This window comes from Nyctibius grandis, chromosome 1 (genome assembly GCF_013368605.1).
Source record: "Nyctibius grandis isolate bNycGra1 chromosome 1, bNycGra1.pri, whole genome shotgun sequence".
NCBI lineage: Eukaryota > Metazoa > Chordata > Aves > Nyctibiiformes > Nyctibiidae > Nyctibius > Nyctibius grandis.
The window spans coordinates 69692132-69709508 of record NC_090658.1 but is presented as its reverse complement, the minus strand read 5'-3'; the positions used below and the strand labels follow the sequence as shown (position 1 = coordinate 69709508).

General features: G+C 39.8%; 1 protein-coding gene across 1 annotated transcript in view; it reads right to left on the bottom strand.

The window, feature by feature from the left end:
• Positions 1-228: 228 nt before the first annotated feature.
• Positions 229-17377, bottom strand: part of PTPRK (protein tyrosine phosphatase receptor type K) — a 361688-nt gene continuing 344539 nt past the window's right edge. The window contains exons 24-35 of the mRNA XM_068396216.1: positions 17302-17338; positions 15485-15582; positions 14652-14768; positions 13743-13897; positions 12497-12632; positions 10448-10597; positions 9723-9896; positions 6589-6720; positions 6232-6357; positions 4108-4271; positions 2699-2834; positions 229-309 (exon numbers count right to left, since the gene is read on the bottom strand). Coding sequence (XP_068252317.1) covers positions 256-309; positions 2699-2834; positions 4108-4271; positions 6232-6357; positions 6589-6720; positions 9723-9896; positions 10448-10597; positions 12497-12632; positions 13743-13897; positions 14652-14768; positions 15485-15582; positions 17302-17338 — 1479 coding nt within the window. The 3' untranslated portion in view covers positions 229-255. The remainder of the gene's footprint in view (positions 310-2698; positions 2835-4107; positions 4272-6231; positions 6358-6588; positions 6721-9722; positions 9897-10447; positions 10598-12496; positions 12633-13742; positions 13898-14651; positions 14769-15484; positions 15583-17301; positions 17339-17377) is intronic.

Below are 17377 nucleotides of genomic sequence, written 5' to 3'. Positions count from 1 at the left end.
ATCTCTTCTGACTCTGGTTTTCATTAAACAGTATTTATGTGGCACTAAATGTTGATACTGTATACAAGCATAGAAACAGGTTGAGTTCTTTTATTAAGATACACAACTTCATAAGAAAAATACTTTGCATTTAAAATTTAAAATCCCTCCCACCCCCCTCTGCCCCTAAAATCTTTCTTCACAGGATCAAGAACTGTTGTCAAAACAGCTTTTTGAGATTCATGTATTTGGTGAACTTTGTCACATCCATTCTGACTAAGAGGATTCCACGTACTCCAGTGCAACATCATAGCAGAAGCGGTATTGCTCCTTTAAGGGGAAAGAGGGAAAAAAAAAGAAGAGAAGTTGTTAAATTAAGATTCTAAAGTATTAGCAGCAATATCTACAAACAAGAATAGCCTTTGCTAACTACTGTGCAAGTTTAACTTCAAGCCTGACATGCTTGGGTTTTCTCCCCCGTCAAGTATATTACCAGCTCTGATTTAAAAACTCACCCTAATCAATGAACTGGAAAAAAAAACTGACCATGAAATGCAATGATTTGCTTCTCTGATTTTTTCAGCTTCTGAACTGGTTTATCAAACATGAAAAGTTCTCCTATCAGTCAGTGCATTCTTGCAGTGAAAGCACCTCATCTCTGATATACCATTTATATTTAAGTTAGCTGATAGTGAGCAGTTAACCTGTGCCTGCTGCTTGGACAGCCAGGGAATGGTTAGGGAATACTGAGCTGTGACACAAAGCTGCTCTGGGCCCACAGCCCGTTTGTATAGTTGTGCTGATGTAGCGTCCAAGAGATCAGATGCACATTTAAAAGAGAAGTTAAAGCTCAACATTTCATCATGGTTAGTATTTCTCCTTAACACAGCTGCTGTTCAGAGCTGATACTGGGGGAGAGGGAGGACGACGGAGAGAGGAGAGGGCAAGAAGGAGAAGAAAAACCAAGGAAATTAATTCAATCCGTCTTGTCCTTGCGATCTAACAAAACGAATCTGCTTTTGTGATTTATTTTTGTTTGCAAAGGAAGCCAGTGTGATTCATTAGCAGGAAGTGGTAGGGATATCTTAAAGGCTTTATTGCGCTGCTCATTTTTGTTATCTGATCGTGTTGCTGAATGTAGGGCACATGACCATGTTATATACTGGTTTTCCTGGTTTGTTTTCTAACTAACGACTCAACAGCTGCTGCTGTTCCAGAGTTCTGAATAAAAACCCACACAACAGAAACTACAGAAATTCAGTAACTGCAGATTAAAGCTACAATGGAATTCAGGACTATTTTGAACCAAAATTTAAGTTTACAGACCATTTATCAGAAACACACACAATCTACCTTGGCCTCCCTTTACAGTGACACAAGTAATTTCCCATGTGATCTGACCTGTTTTCTTCATAGCAGTGAACTGAAATCCAGGCAGCAATTCAATATGTTGTGTCTCAGACGTCTATGGCACAGCAGAACCAGCAATACCTAGCCCAATGTCACTGCTGCTACAGGATGCTCTACCTGTTAACATTTTAACCATCTTCTTAATTTATGTGGTGGCAAGGGATAGAAGCGATGCACAATAATTAAGCAAATCATGCCACAGAAGCTACTTGTTACCAAACAAACAGTGACCCTGGAAAAAGGGGAATGTGGGAAGAGGCAGCTACAGCCATTTTGCTCAATATGCAAGTTCACAAGGTCAGAAGCAATTTTCACTATGCATAAACTGCAAAACGTTTTTAATTTCAATTGGCATCCCTTATTTTTATGCTGTAGGCAGCCATCTGGCTGAAAAGTGACACTGGCTGCTGGCAGTGTGAGAGTCAAATGGCAGAAACTCCCAAACACTGTCTAACCTGCTTTCACATTCACCTACAGGAAGGAAAAAAATCTACTTGGGGAGAATTTTTTTAAGGACCTTCCACAATGTTCAGTTTTCATGACTGAAGTGATCACATGGATGGATATGCACTCATACTGTACACATAAAGACTAACCAGAATAGTGAAGTTTATTTTGAGTTCTGGTAACGTACATACAAATATTTAGTCTTGTGGTTTCGCTAAATCAGGCTCCTATTAGTTTATTGTTTATATTGTTTATTATTTAACTGTTGGACTCAATGATCTTAAGGATCTTTTCCAACCTAAATGATTCTATTATTCTATATATTCATTTCCAACATACTAGACCCAAGTCTTTGATTTTAAAGTTCTGAGGTATCACTTTCACTACTACAAGTCTGAGTAACAAATATTATCATTATTCAATATAGCTTCCAAAGTAGCAGTTGTTATTAAGAAGCAAAATACTCACATCTCCAGCTACTAATCTGGACTTTACAGCTTATTCCTACCAAGAAGAAATGCCTTGCTCCGTAAAATTTCAAGACAGTTTGTGTGAGCACAACCCACTGCAACTTCTCTTCAAATAGACCAAGTTATTTGGGGAGATTAAAGTGCATTCTGTTAACTCAGAATGTTTTCTCTGAAAAGCATGGTACAACTACAAGAAAAGTAGCGTAAAATGCTTAGCCTGGCATTCTCATGATGCCGACTTGTTTGTACACTCAATAAACGTCCCTTTCTTCTTGTGGCCCAACATAGGTTTGCTCTGTTTTGTGGGCACAGGACTGAGAACACAGCTCCCAAAACAAGAGAGCCTCTGGCTCCCTGGCTGCTTGCAGTAACCCCGATGGGCTGGTGCTTACCGGAGTTTCTACCATGTTGGGCTTACTGTTCCGCAAAGTCTTCACGGCATGGAAAACATCCACCACATTCTGCCTTTTTACCATCTCAACCACAATGCCGATGGCACAGAACATCCCACTCCGGCCACCACCGTTTCTGTACACAAGGAAAAGAGCTGGGTAAATGTCACTACGGCATAAGAAAGTATCCAAAACGCATTTCTGTTCTTTCACTCTGTAAGCATGAATGATTCACGAGTCCCACAGGGAGACCATGCTCCTTGCAGCTCCAGTGGGTTTGGTCTGCGACATTTGCTGTTTCTGACCTTCCTCTCAATTACTTCTTTTGAATTCTGCCCTTACAGCCTACAATGCTGTCGCCCAGCTATGCTATAGCCTAATTTACATAGGCATTAGAAATAAAAAACTAAGTCCAATAGCAAGTACAACATTAGAAATCAAAAACCATGTTCAATGGCAAGTACATTTTCCACTTAGTTCTGGAAAGAGACTCACTTAAATTATCCTATGGTATGAGGATTATTTAGTCAGAGTAAGGCCAAGGCAACACTGATCTGATATCTTGTTGACCTTTGGGGACACTTCTGAACTATTTTAATCTTCATTTCCAATAAATTAAGGTAAATATTTCTTCTTGTTAAGTTTAAATTAGCCAGAAGGTTTCATGGATAATGAAGAGGGGTGGGCAGAAAGGGGCCACAAGTTAATTTGGAACATGTAAACAGAAGCATTTTTTTAAAGTAAGGAGAAAGGCATAATTCAATTCCTAAGTTTTAAACTTTATATTTAAATAAGGTAGGAGAGAGATTGGTCATTCTCTGCTTAGGGAAAAAAGATGTCACCTTTTCAAAACTCCCAAACCAGCTCGCATTTAAATATCAGGCTCAGATAAGTAGCCAGTGGTCATTTACCAACAATAGTTTTAGGATCACGTACTGTATTATAGAACTTTTCTCTGATTTCATATATCCATAGCTTTCAGGCTAAAACCCTCAAAACACAGTAGGCCTTCTGAGAAAAATGCAACACACAATATGCAAGAGATAAAAAAAAAACATTTGGCACTCAGCATAACAGACTTTCTTACTGAAACCATACAGAAGAAATTGATCTGTACATATTTTGTACCAGAAAAGGATGCTATTATGTACAGAAGGAGACAATACACAGTATCACTGTAGTCCAAAATACTCATTCCTGTGGTACCTTGACCTGACACAGACCAATCCGAAAATTGCCCAAAAGCCAACTTACACTAGCAGCGGTACTTCTTTGTGGCTTTTTTTTTTTTTTTTAATAAAAGAAACAAGGGCATGTGCAAAAGAACATAGTCATAGGAATACTGCTTGAACTTAAAACAAGAACTAATTTATAAGCATAAGAGCAGCAATTTGACTTCAGTTACTCACAGGCAATGGATGATGGTCCGGCCCTCCCCTTCTTCACATTCCTCTTGCCATTTTTCAACCTGGAGAATTAACTTCAGGAAAGATCTCTTGGAAGCTGGTACATCTCTGTGAGAAGCCCATCCCAAATACTGGAATTGCTGCACCATCAGATAGCCCTCTTGTGGCTGAGGGAAACCAAAGAGCTTTAGGTCAATATGGCACCTTTGCATCTTGGTTTAGAAAACCAAAATATAAAACTAACATGAAACCTGTGTTTATATTATGGACAGATTCCAACATGTATACACATTTCACGGTAGGGTCTCCATTAATTTCTATCACTTGAGCTCTAGGAAGATGTCAAAAAAGGAAAAACAGGAACTACACTGAAGACAACATCACAGTTTATCAATCCAGAGTTTATCAATCACTAAGGTAACCTATCCTGACTTCTTCTAAATGGACAAATTCCCTAGATTCTACGTGTCAAGGGTTTTTATCCTTAACATCAATAATCAATTAAAAACATCACTATTAAATTCTTAGACCTACAGAAATGAAAAGACGTACTTTTGGCTCCCATACACGAACTGACCCCATTATAAATAAACAAGTAATCTTGGTGCACAAACATGACTATTTTCCTTGAAGTCTTCCCTTTTTGCCAGACTATGATAATCATGAGAGCTGTGCTGCCAGTCTCTGTGTCTTCCATGTGCTAGATGCTACACAGGGAGAGCTCTGAATAGAATTAGACTGTCACGAGAAAGGCCTCAATAACTGGAAGACTAAATAGTCTATTCAGTTTCTTGGAGCTGAAGAAGATGAAAAGGAATAGGAATGTGGATTTTAGAAAAGGAAGGACAGAACAGAGAGATACTTAGAAAGAAGATATAAAGCAAAAAGGCATGGGAGACAAAGAGAAGTAGAAGAGTAGAAAATCAAAACATTGTAAAAAAGAAGAAATGGAAAAAGTGAAAAAAAGAAATGAACTAAAAAACAAGAGGAAGTCTCAAAATACAACAAAAAAAGCACTATGGCGTAATATTTGCCAGTGTGCCTACACCTTAGCTTCCTGTAGTTTCCAAACAAGGTATGAAGAGCTGAAAATGTTTTTCTTAGCTCTGAATATAAGCAAAACAAAGGTTTGGATAAAATACTGGCCGCACACAAACTGATCTCTGCACCCTGCAAAATGAAAATGTGACCAAAATAGAAGAAAAAAAAGTATCTTTGTATACACAGCAATCAGTTTTCCCCCACAGCTATTCTTCAACACTAATGAAAGTTAAACATGTACTCCAAGTAGCCATTGGTGGTGTGTAAATTCAGTATTAGATGAAAAATACAAAGCAGCAATGGTAAGTAAAATAGGGATTGCTCGTTAACTGTACATATAATGGTGGCACAAGCATCTGTCACTCTTCACCTGCAGGCAACATAAATAAGTGATTTATAAAGGTGAGCTAAAGGAGGAGACACTGCGTGGCAAACAGGGTTTGAGAAGATGCTGCAATAGTGCGAAACACTATGGGACAGCAAAAAGACAAGATGGCGCAAGGTGTGAAAGAGCTGACAAGAATGCAAGACAAGCACTGCTACTGAGGTAGAGAAAAAGACGACAAATGTCGTGGTGCAGAACCCTTCCGAGGCAGAAGACCTTTCAGAGTTTTTTCACACCTCGCTTTGCAGGGTGTCACAATCCTCCTTCTATGTTGTGGTTCTCACATCTTAGGCTGAGAAGGTGCTGGTTGCATAACCAGCCTCAGCGCTCCTGTTCCTGATTCACCACGCAAGACGTCTTACGGAAGCTATGAATTAAACACCTATCACTACATGTTCATTACAGGGATATTTCTTTCACTGCACACCGAACAAACAGAATACTTCTCTTACATCTTCTACTAATCAGGGAGAGCATCACAGAACAACAGTCATTCACCGTACTGCTCTCTCTGCTCAGTGTGCAGCTGTAGAAAAGTACTAGAAATTAGTATTAGATATCGGTGCTTGACTGACTCTTTTCTGGGTAATGTCTTAAGAACATTAGCATTTTACTATTATTCAAAATTAAAAACCACAAGAGCTTAGAGAGTGTTAAAAATGACATATTTTTCCACCACACTTTGTCACAATAATGCTTACTCTTGTTAGATTGCATATCCTGAAAATGCGGTTTATGACGTCGCAGTCCATTGAACACGACATGCACTCCACTTGGATGGGACCGTACCGCAGTATCCCCTCCTCGGGCCAGTATTGCGGGCAGCCCTGTGCCAGAGCAAAACGGGCATAATTAAATGGTAAGTTACAACTTGTGCATTGCCTTATTCCACTGAAGACATCTCACCTAACCTTTACTGAGCAACTAGTGTTAATTAGTTGCTGTAAAGCAGAGAATAAATGTAAAGTCACTGCACTGCTCTACATTTTGATCATGTAGTGGATCCAGAGTGATTAAAGCATGCGACAGTACATGTAAAACTAGAGCTCCAAACTAACCTGTGCTAAGTCGACTTCATTTAACATCACAAGAGAAGTACAGCCGTAGTCATACACTAATCTCCAGAAATCTTTCACAGTGTTTGGTAAAGGATGTTGTGTGACAATAAAAGCTGCTGGCTGCCTGTAGCTCTGTAAAGGCAAATGATTTGATTAGCACCGGTAGAGGAAGTACTTCATAACTTCCACTCAAACACTGCAATAGAAAAAACATATAAATAGAACAAAGCTGTGGCATCAATTACATCAGATTTCACCAAAGCTGATGTTAAAAATATATTATCGTCTCCAGTAAGAACAAAGAAGTTACTCTGCTCAGGTCTGCCTTCTGCTTTGTTACAGGCCAAGCCCTGTTTCAGTTCAGAGATGCACAGAGCACTGAAGATGCTCTTCATGGCTCTGCTGAGCTGAGGCTCCGGCAGCTCCGCTCCAGGCACTGTGTCCAGGAGACCGAGCAGGAAACCTTCTCCCCGTGTTGCAGAGAGGGGTGCAGAGGTCTCAGAAGGTCACTCCATCCACAGCAGGTTACACATGAGCTCTGTGACTGAACCGAGGACTAAGCTCAATCCCAAATTCTGTTTTGGTGCCACAGCCACAGGGTCACCCACGGAACTGACTTTCAAGATTACCGGGGCCCATTTCCAGCAGAAAGCAGCAGTTAAACAGCAAAATACTATTTCCTATCATGACAGCAGATTCCATTTTCTGTATGCTGCATTATACACAGCTGCAAACAGGGATTTCCAGCCTTGCATAGGTTAGCTGAGATGCAATTAAAAGCAGAGGGGCAAGTCCCTGCAGCACATGTACTACAAGCAGCAAGTAGAAGAGGAGAGATCAGAAGTTTTTTCCAGGCAATTTGCAACTATGCACAGAAGAGTTCTGCAGTGAAGGAATACAGATAGGAACTGGCAAGGAAGCACCGACAGGTTAACCTGAGAAACAGAGTAAGATGGTGAATATTCTTGTAGGCAGATGGGATTGTAAATCACCAGATTGAAGACGAAGTGCTGGGATTGCTGTATGCAACACAGAGATCCCTGTGTTTAGCACCCATGCTGGTTCCAAAAGTACTTTAGCTGTTTTTCTCCTGAATTAAGTAGAGTAAATTAACCTAGGAGAAAGACTTGGTAGGGGAGCTAAACCACTTCTGATACGGAAGCTTGCTTGTTTGAAGATTGGTATGAGGGATCTTCATGTGCAATTGATCGACATACCCTCGAAAAGCATAGTGTGAGACCAGAAGGTAAAAATACTATTCTTTTCACCCTTCTACTTGCTGTAAATTGTGAAGATAACAAATTAATGTCTTTAGCATCAGTACTTGTTTGACAACAGAATAAGGAGGCTCACAACTTTTTTATCTGTTTGTTACCTTTTTCTAATGCAGGAAGCCTGTTGGGGTAGTAACAACTTGTGTCCTACTTCCTAGATCTGCCCAGGCAGCAAAGAGAAACAACCAATATCGATTCTTCCCTTGTATTTTTAAGAAATAAAACATGTACTAGCTGATGTTTTCCTAACCCTCTTCCCCACCATTTCTGGTGTTTCACAAGTTGAGTAAGTGTACCGAGTTTGAGATGACCAGGTTTTCAAAAAAGAATAGGCAGGAGATCTGTGGTCACACTGGGAAGCAGAGACCTTCTTGTGGGAACACAGGGACAAGTACACTGTGGAAAGGGGAAAGTTTCCATTTCTGTTCTGCTATTGAAAGTCCCCTTTCCTTGCCCAGCAGTTGGGTCTCCCTCTTTGAATAAATTAGTCTTAAAAAAAGGGCAAGAAAAAGCTTTTATTACCTGAAGTTTTAACCCTGTACTTATAGCCTTGTTATGTGCCTTCATTGTAACATATTACTTTTTTCCTGCTGCTTTTTTCCTGTTATTAATACCATTTCTGTCTTTCCTTACTTGCCTCTGACTGCTCATCCGTTAATACATTGCTTGGTTCCTGTCCCTGCCTGCCACACACTGTCACACGCTCAGAGTCCTGCCACCCAGCCATTCAGCCTGTGTTGTCTTCCTTTCTCCCCAAACCACGCTCCTCTATGCAGCTGTGTTGGTTGGTCCGTAGCATGTCAATTTTATCCAGGTGCTTAATGTAATTTTAACTGCAATTCTAAACAATTTTGGTTGCTACCAAAATTCTGCTCACTGCTCTAATTCAACCATTCAGCCCCAGTGACTCCCTAATAGATTGGTCTCACACATGATACTCGTCTATTTTTCTGGCACAACAGCTAATTGTGAGATTAGGTACTGCATTTTGTTAGCAGTTCAGACGTTTCCTGCACTAGCTCAGGCAGAACTTCAGGATGACTATACCATTCAGTCCTGCTGATTTCTGCTGCTATTTGCTGTTTTATTCCAGCATCTCTTCTTGATACTGCAGTTTCTGACAGCACTTTGTTTTTGAGGAAGGGGAGATGCTCCTGGAAATCAGGCCACTTATTTAAGTATTTACTATAAAGGTGGCTTCAGGGGCTTAACTTTGGAAATGCTAATGGCAGGCACAGGCAGGTATCCGACAGCACATGTGATGAACTGCTTTATTGATCACACACCCGTAAGCAGGTTCACCTCCACTTTTCCCATTAATTCACCTTTTCCCCTGACAATACTTCAGTTGCTCAAACCTGAACTTCAAAGAACTGCAACTCAAAATATGAACAACAAAAGACCCAATACTATGCCCAGACATGCCAAAGAAACATTTTTTTTTTGCTTTCTTCCCCCGTCTCTCCTGCCTCAATACACATAACCTTTTTTTATAAAATAGTGATAGTAACCCCGTGCTCAGGTAGGTAATATTTACTTCCCGATAAACAGCAGATTTTTGAGATCCTGCTGAGGTTTCAAGGGCTGGAGACTAGAGCTTTACATAACGGTGTTGAAAAGGGGAGATTTCCAGTGGGTCCCACACGGATGCATAAAACTAAAGATAACAAACCTTCTGAACAAGCAACACAAGCTGGTGGGGGTTTCTTTCTCCCCATCCCCCACCCCTTCTTCCTTAGAACTGTTTCACTGGGCACTACAGTAAGAAAGAATTACCCTTTCTTAAACCAGCAAGTGCTCCCTCTCACATTACAGAGCTTTTCACGGCACACTACGCAGACAAAGACGACAGTCTCTTACGTCCATAAGAGCAGCATTGATGTAGTTGCTGCTCTCCCCATCAATAGTAATTAAGAAAGGCAGACATCTGTCAGGTGGCAGCATATCCATGAAGCGGTTCTTGTCGTGGTTCCTTGGCAAGCAGGCTATGCTGCAGTCCTCCGCTTGCAGGCGAGGGGTCACAGAATTCAGGGTCTAAGGGAGAGAGGACGCTTGCTTTAGCATGCTGAACTAACAGGCAATGGACTCGAGACTCCTCAAGTTTTAATTAAAAATATTGCAATATGGGAAAACATGAGGCATTAGTAAGAAGACATTAGCAAATAAGAGCTCCTATATGTTTGATGTACGTACTGGGGCTTTTCAAGTGTTGTTAAGCTGTGTACCACTGAACAGATTCCGCATGAGACCACCCCCTCCGAAAGGAATAAAACAAGACGATCCTTTGGAGCCCTAAAGAGCTATGCCTTAGCTGTGCAAATGCAAGCCAAAACTCTCTGTGGTTCCCAGTCAGTGCTGTTTATTCCAGACAGATATTTACTGCAATATTATTCAGAGGAGGATATTCAATATTTAAAACAACTTTGCAAAGCACATAAACACAGGTGCTTTATTTTGCGGTCTAAAAGTAAGGGACCAAATGCTATAAACGTAATATGAAAACCCTTTCCCTTAAAATAAATTAAATGTATCTAGAGGCAAAAAAAACTGTTGTCACATGAAGAGTTAGTAGGAACTGTGAATACCTGAAACTCATCTTTGAGATGCGAAGAGTTTGTCTGAGAGTCTATTCTAATCATATCAAAATAAGCAGCTTTGAATTCGCAGACAGGAATGGCAGTTTCTCCACACAGGCAAGCTTCTAGAATGGCATCATGAATAAAGATGTACTGCTCCTACCAAATTAGGCAAAGAACAAAAATTATAGCCATTTAAAAACAACAGATCTTTCCTTCTTTTAGGATAAACAGATCTCCTGGACACTGTAAAACTCATTCAAGGTACTGTCCATCAATCCATTAAATAATGCTTTAGTAGAAACACAGTCTTGTCCTAATTGGGATGCAGTTAACAAGGATGTTTTCTTCAGAACCAATTTAAATTCAGTAAAACTTAACAGAACAGACACAGCAATTTATTTAACGGGAGGTTTTCAGTTTTCTTGTGGTGCTTGTGGGTTTCTGTGTATATGGCAGTGACTTGCTGGCTTTACTCATTTTGTTTTTTTTTTAAAATAACTTTCAGTCTTATAATACTAACAGAAAGTGTAAATGGTTTCAAGCACTACTACTGCGATTAGCAATTATTTGGCACACTGCATTCTCCTTATGTGTGTGCAAGCTAAAGCTAGTACACCAATTGTCTGACAGCCGGCTCTAGCCCGGTAATAAACTCAGGTGTATCCCAACAGAAACAGCATTTCTTCCCATTTTTTTTTTTCTGACTTGCCTTGACATATCCTGAGTTCTAGACAACTGCATTACTATTTCAATCAGGCCTCCTGTCAATTTTTACATGACGCCTCACCCCGAGAGTAATAGATGTAAATCACATCTATACAGCAAAATGTGAGAACTGTGCCAGCCTCATCTAGCTACTACGGATACGGATGAGGTTATTAACATCACAGACTTTAACATGTGCCTGAAACAAGAGCACATGTCCAGGGACCATGGTCGTATTCTGGTTCTACAGCCTGTGCTGCCTTACCCACATAGCTATGGAGCTATTGCCATTACTGTTGTCTAGATGACCACCGCAAGAACTTGGTGCAATTACAGCTTGCTTTTGCTGTGTAAGAATGAACCTCTGAGAGAAGATGAAAGGTAAGAGGCAAAAGGGAGAGAAAGAGAAAGAACAGCAGTAGGGGTGTTAATTCATATGCAAGAGCAGCTTAAACTGGGATGGTTGAAGTAGTCACACTGAAACATTCCACCCCATGCACTTCCCAAAGGCTGATGGCCCTTTAGCAAGGGTAGCTGACTGGGAATATTGTTCAACTGCCACAGGTTGCAGCATGAAGTAAAAACTGCACCAAATTACATGGATATGCCTGCCTGCCAACTTCAGAGATTTGCACGTGGTCACATTCAATATTATGGGTGAAATAACTTCTCAGGTAGATGTCCACAAAGAGGACAGGAGAGAGAAGTGGCAAACCACTTCATGTAACCTGTCTTAATATAAATCAATAACCTACGTTTCTGTGGAAGCTCAATGATACTCAGGTGGCAGAATGGGAGCTGTTATAGCTTCATCATTAAGGCAATGGTTTTACTGTGGAGTTGCTGAAGGCATGATGAAAGACAAAAAGGGTAGAAAAGGAAAAAGGCTTGGCAATGAGGTCAATAAAGCAAATAAAAACAGAGTTGAAAAGGGAGAGTGAAATGGACATAAAGTTCCACAGGTAAGTCAAATTATGGATCAGGTGGTTGGAGATAGTCTAAAACTGGTGGCAACCTGCTGAAATTCCAGCTTTGGGTTCCTGGAATTGCTGATACCAGAGCTGGGGAGAGATGTGCCAGACAGGCCTACTGTAGGGTCCTCCGTAAAAAAACTCCTCCTTCCTTTCCTTTTGTTGCAAAGTTAGGCGGGCACTTGATTGTGTGAAGACTGAAAGAGGTGGCACGTTTGTTGCACCATCCTGGTTCTGGGCGCTGTTTGCATTGAGCAATGCTCCCCAGTGGAGATAAGCCCTCAACAGGGCCACTGCCTGCTCTTTTCAGAGTAACACTGAAATTCTGACCTAGTACATTCCACAAAGCACCAGATGCTTTGAAGGTAAACTGCCGTACCTCTGTCTGTACCATGTTGATGCGACGGGACCGTAAGGCTTTGACACAGTTGTAGATATCCACAACACCTTCTCTTTCTGCCATATCTAACATGATATCGATCACAATATAACAACCTGTTCGTCCAGCACCAGCACTAAAAAGAATCAGTAAATACTGTTAGGAATAGTCCCATGAAAACACCTACGAACTTTATAAACCCATTACTGAGAGCATTTTTATAAAGTCATTCAGTTCTTTCATCGTGACCACTATCCAATTTTTATCTTCTCTCCTTCTCTTCATGATGTCTTTTAAATCTTTTGATGCACTCAAAACAACCATTTTCCATCAGATTTGATCCACTAAGCAGCAGCAGCAAAAAAAAAAAGTTTTCCTCCTTTTTTCACTCAGATCAATATTTAAAGTAAAAAAGAAAAATTAGTTAAACTGAAATCTGGAGGATGATTAACCTCATGCACTCCAAAATATGACAGATCTTGTTTTTATTTAATAAGACTAAGGATGATTTTTAAGTGATATATTACAGTAAGAAACTCAAGTGTATGGTTTACCAGCCAAGCTCTAAGCTGGTTGAGGCAGAACATTTAACAGTATCCAGAAGAATCTCTCTTGATTTATTTTGGTTTTATATAAAGCTACAGACAGTTTTTGCACAGTGAATTCATAAAATCTGTAAAGGCTGAGTAACTTGATCTACAGAATGTAATTAAACATTTGACGGTGCTGAAAGAAAATACTATTTGTCAAAGGACTGTGTCCCAGCAACACAAACCTTGCAAAACTTGCACAGGAAAAACAACATTGTGTATTTGTTGCATTAGCCTCATTCCATCTTCCTTCATTGACTTGTTTACTTTGATTTAAATTAATAATCTGTTGAGACATTATATGCAACACCAACCTATCAAAGCAGCTGTATCTATATTTATTTTCAAATGCTGTCACAAAATTGTTGTACGCTACCTAAAATGATAGCCTGAAGTATCATATGATTTAGCTGGTGCAGCTCTTGCAGGAAAAAGAAAATCTCTGGCTATTCTATTTAGGAAAAGTGTACTAGAATCCAGTTACTTCCAAATGTTGTTGTAGACAGCCAAATCCCACCACAGTGTGAATTAGGCAATTCAAAAAGGTAACAACAAAACCAAAACACTTCAAAATGATGGATGCTTCACAAGAGACTACTGTAAATGCTCAGATACACAGTTGTGGAAAAAAATCAATCTACCTCTTCTGTACACACCTGCAATGGACAACAATAGGCCCTGCACTAGGAGGGTTAGATAATTTGACTCTCCGTATAAAGGAAAGCAGGCCTGTGGCATTGTAAGGAACTCCATGATCTGGCCAGCCAGTGAAATGAAACTGTTTAACTTCACGGATTTCATTGTAGCCCCTCTGTAAAAGGAAAAGAAAAAAAAGGTTATGAAATTCAAAGTATTTCATAGACTAGATATTCTCTGTCTCAAATAATGATAACACACAGTGATAGAATCTACATGCTGTTTTCATCATTTCACCAATCATTTAAAGCAAAGACCGTACGAAGCTTAAAGATGTCATTGTTTTTTTTTTTCATTTTGAAGTTCGCAATTTTTACTTTTGCCATTGAGTATGCTAGTTTTGCCTCATTAGTTTTTTTTTATAGACTTAGATGCAATTTGCATTGATTTTCAGAAGTTTTGCTCATTAAGACAACGGCCTGTTACATTTACAGGCAAGTATAATGATTTACCAGAAAACCACAACTGTATCACAGATATTGTATTCACAGAGTTTGTTCTTTGTTTAGTGAGATTGACTCAGTGGCATTCAGGGCAGAGGGAACGGCGATGAATGACAGGCATGACTCATAACCCGGTACTTGAGCTCAGCTCAGAAGTGAGGCTACAGAGAAGAAGTGGCTGTCAGAGAGGGGAGGCAGGCAGTCAACATTTCTGGGGAAATTCAAAATCCCACAGCGAGACGCGTGTTTAGATAGTGCCGATGCGATGCATTACTCCCATGGTGAGGTAAGGTTGCCTACACTGCGGACCTGCTAACCAGATGGAGGGATGTGGTATTGTACAGGAACACACGCAAGCATAGCCTCCTCCATACTCCTGGCTGTCAGGGAACAGTATTTTGATGAGCCCTTTCTAAACGTGCTCACCCTTCCCAGAGTGAAGGTCCTGACGACGTACTCCGCAAGGGGCTCCATCTCTACACAAGTCACTTTGAAGTCACCATAAACCTCTGTGTCATCAGGCCAGTACTTGTAACACTTGACCTAAATACAAAATGGGAACATATTTTACACCAAAAGAAAATAAAAGCTTGAGGATACGATACTGCATGTACTGCATTACATCACATTTATTTCCAAAATGACCACGCACTCATGTGGCTTGTCACGGCTAATGGTCGTTCTGTCAAGTTAAGCACTAGCTACAAGCAGTTTCCACTGCTTTACACAGCTGTACTTAGATGCCAAATTCATTTCTAAATGAGCATTTTTATTTTTTTTTTTAGTGCTGAGCTATGGAATACATTTCCACTTATGTTAAACTGGGATGCATTTCATATCAGTAATCAAACTGTTGCAAGCAATTCCAGGTACTTTATATTACTCCCTGAGGGATGTGTTACTGCTAAACTAAATAATTTGCTGATTTTTAGCCACTGATATAGAAGCACATTTGCTTACTAGTCCACTTACGTGACTTAATGTACAAATCTATTTTGCCGAAATACGAATTTTGGATTCAGACAATTTTTCACTACTCATGAAAGCAACACAGCACCAGACTTCTTCAGAAGTTAGCTTTGGTTTTACACAATATTGTAACCCACAATGTGCAAACTACCAACTCTCCCCCTTCCCCTCCTCTCAGGATGCGGGGCCGTCCTTCAGAAGACTCTTCTACATTCTGCTGGCAATATGTCTTGTCAGCAGGTTTTTCTTTAGGCTTGTAGCATTAAAAGAAAAACAAAACAAAAACTTACTCTCCCAACTTCCACTAAATTTGTGACCATTACAACACAAGCTGATTGCTCCTGCCATATCATTCTCCAAAAATCATACACAGTCTCATGAACTGGACCTGTAAGAAAAATTCCAGGTAATACTGTGTAACAAAATAACAGTCAAAGCAAACGCTAAAAATAACGTGCTTTACAGAGCGGACACACATGAATGTACTTGCTCAGAGATGAAAGCTTCATGAAACCACATCATCATACCGTCATGTCGGTTTCCAGACTATATTATTTCTAACCAATGCTGAATCTTCTCAGTTTAACTGAATTACCACTTGAAAGAAATTAATAGCAGGTGTTTCACATAGCAAAACACCAGAAGTTGCTTGAAAACTACAAGGACACAGCAATGTGCAACTACACCTATAGTAACATTTCTAGGTTGGTTTTACATTTGTTAAATATAATGTGTTGAGTGTGAGTTTCTTCAGATGTCCACCGAGATGCCCACACTGGAGTGAAGTATCAGTCAGGAGGGCTGGTGGTACAGATCCTGTGCACTTACCATCTAGCTCCTGGCAAAGTGCGCCAGCGCGAGTGTGCGCTGAGCCATACCCTTCCCACTGAAGGGTATTTAAACTAACTTAACTACTCTTCTGTGAAGCAAACAAGAAGCACTTGTTTAAGCTTTGCCTCCTGCTCTGCTGCATAGACAAGCCACGTTCAGGGGGAGGACAGAGGCTTTTACCCTGTTACAATCACCTCAGAAATAGCTCCCTGACCACAGTCCAGCAGTAGTATAAATATTACTGTATATAACACACATCTGAAGACTCAACCACATTCCTTCACGTGTTAGATCGAAGGCTACATACTAAAGCAGCAATAAATTTTTGTGTCTTTTACATGCTATTATGTACAATGATTTACATAGTAAAACAGAAATAAAACACAATGTAGACTTAACTGCCACAGAGAGACCTGTTTAGACAGCACTTACATGAAAATAAAAAAAATGTGGACAGAAATTTGAGCATCCTGCTTTAAAACAAACCTTTAGTTTGTCTTTCCTGTGTGCAGCTACAATCAACCGAGGGCACAAATAACAGGATATTTCCAGCCAGCTACCTGATTATACTTGCATATCAAATAATGACACATCTAAATCTAATTATTTTTACTTTAATTCATAGCCTCTGATATTTCAGTGCAATCTTAGACTAATCTATTCATTTTCCCTCATTGTGACGAGTTTTATCAGAAATACAAAATTAATAATTTTCATAGAAATTAAGTTTTTCCCTCTAACTCCCCTTTTTATTAGCAGGGTGTTACATGATAAAGATATTTCCCTCACTTCTTCCTACAAAGAGGCTTTGTCCTTCTCTGGCCTTATTTCCCCCAGATTTTCTGAGATAGCATTTAATTTATCATTACTATCTTCACCGTCTCCATCCTGGACTAAATCCTAGACAGTAAAATAATACATTGTAAGATGGAAAGAAAAATGCCTCAAGGCAGGTTGAAACTGTTCTCATCTCTGTCCACATGCCTCTTTTCTCTATTCATCTTCATAATTGGAAATCATGGTAGTAGCTTCTGACTTTATCAGCTGAATTGATCACTGAAAGAGTTGCTCAATAGCTAATTAACATGATAAATTAGTACAATTTTTGCATTTATTCACATTCCACCTGAACATGCTATGTTAATTTACCATAACACAAGATGACAGCTCACAATATTGTATATGCTTTATTTTAATTTACTTCCATTTTACCAAAACACTGCTGGACACTACAGAGAACACTTGTTTGGTTTGGTTAATGCTGGCAGATTCTTACCTTGGGTTGCAATGTAGTGACTTGGTCTCTGATATCCCTAAAACAGCAATATAAGTTGGTTTGAGTACCATATTAC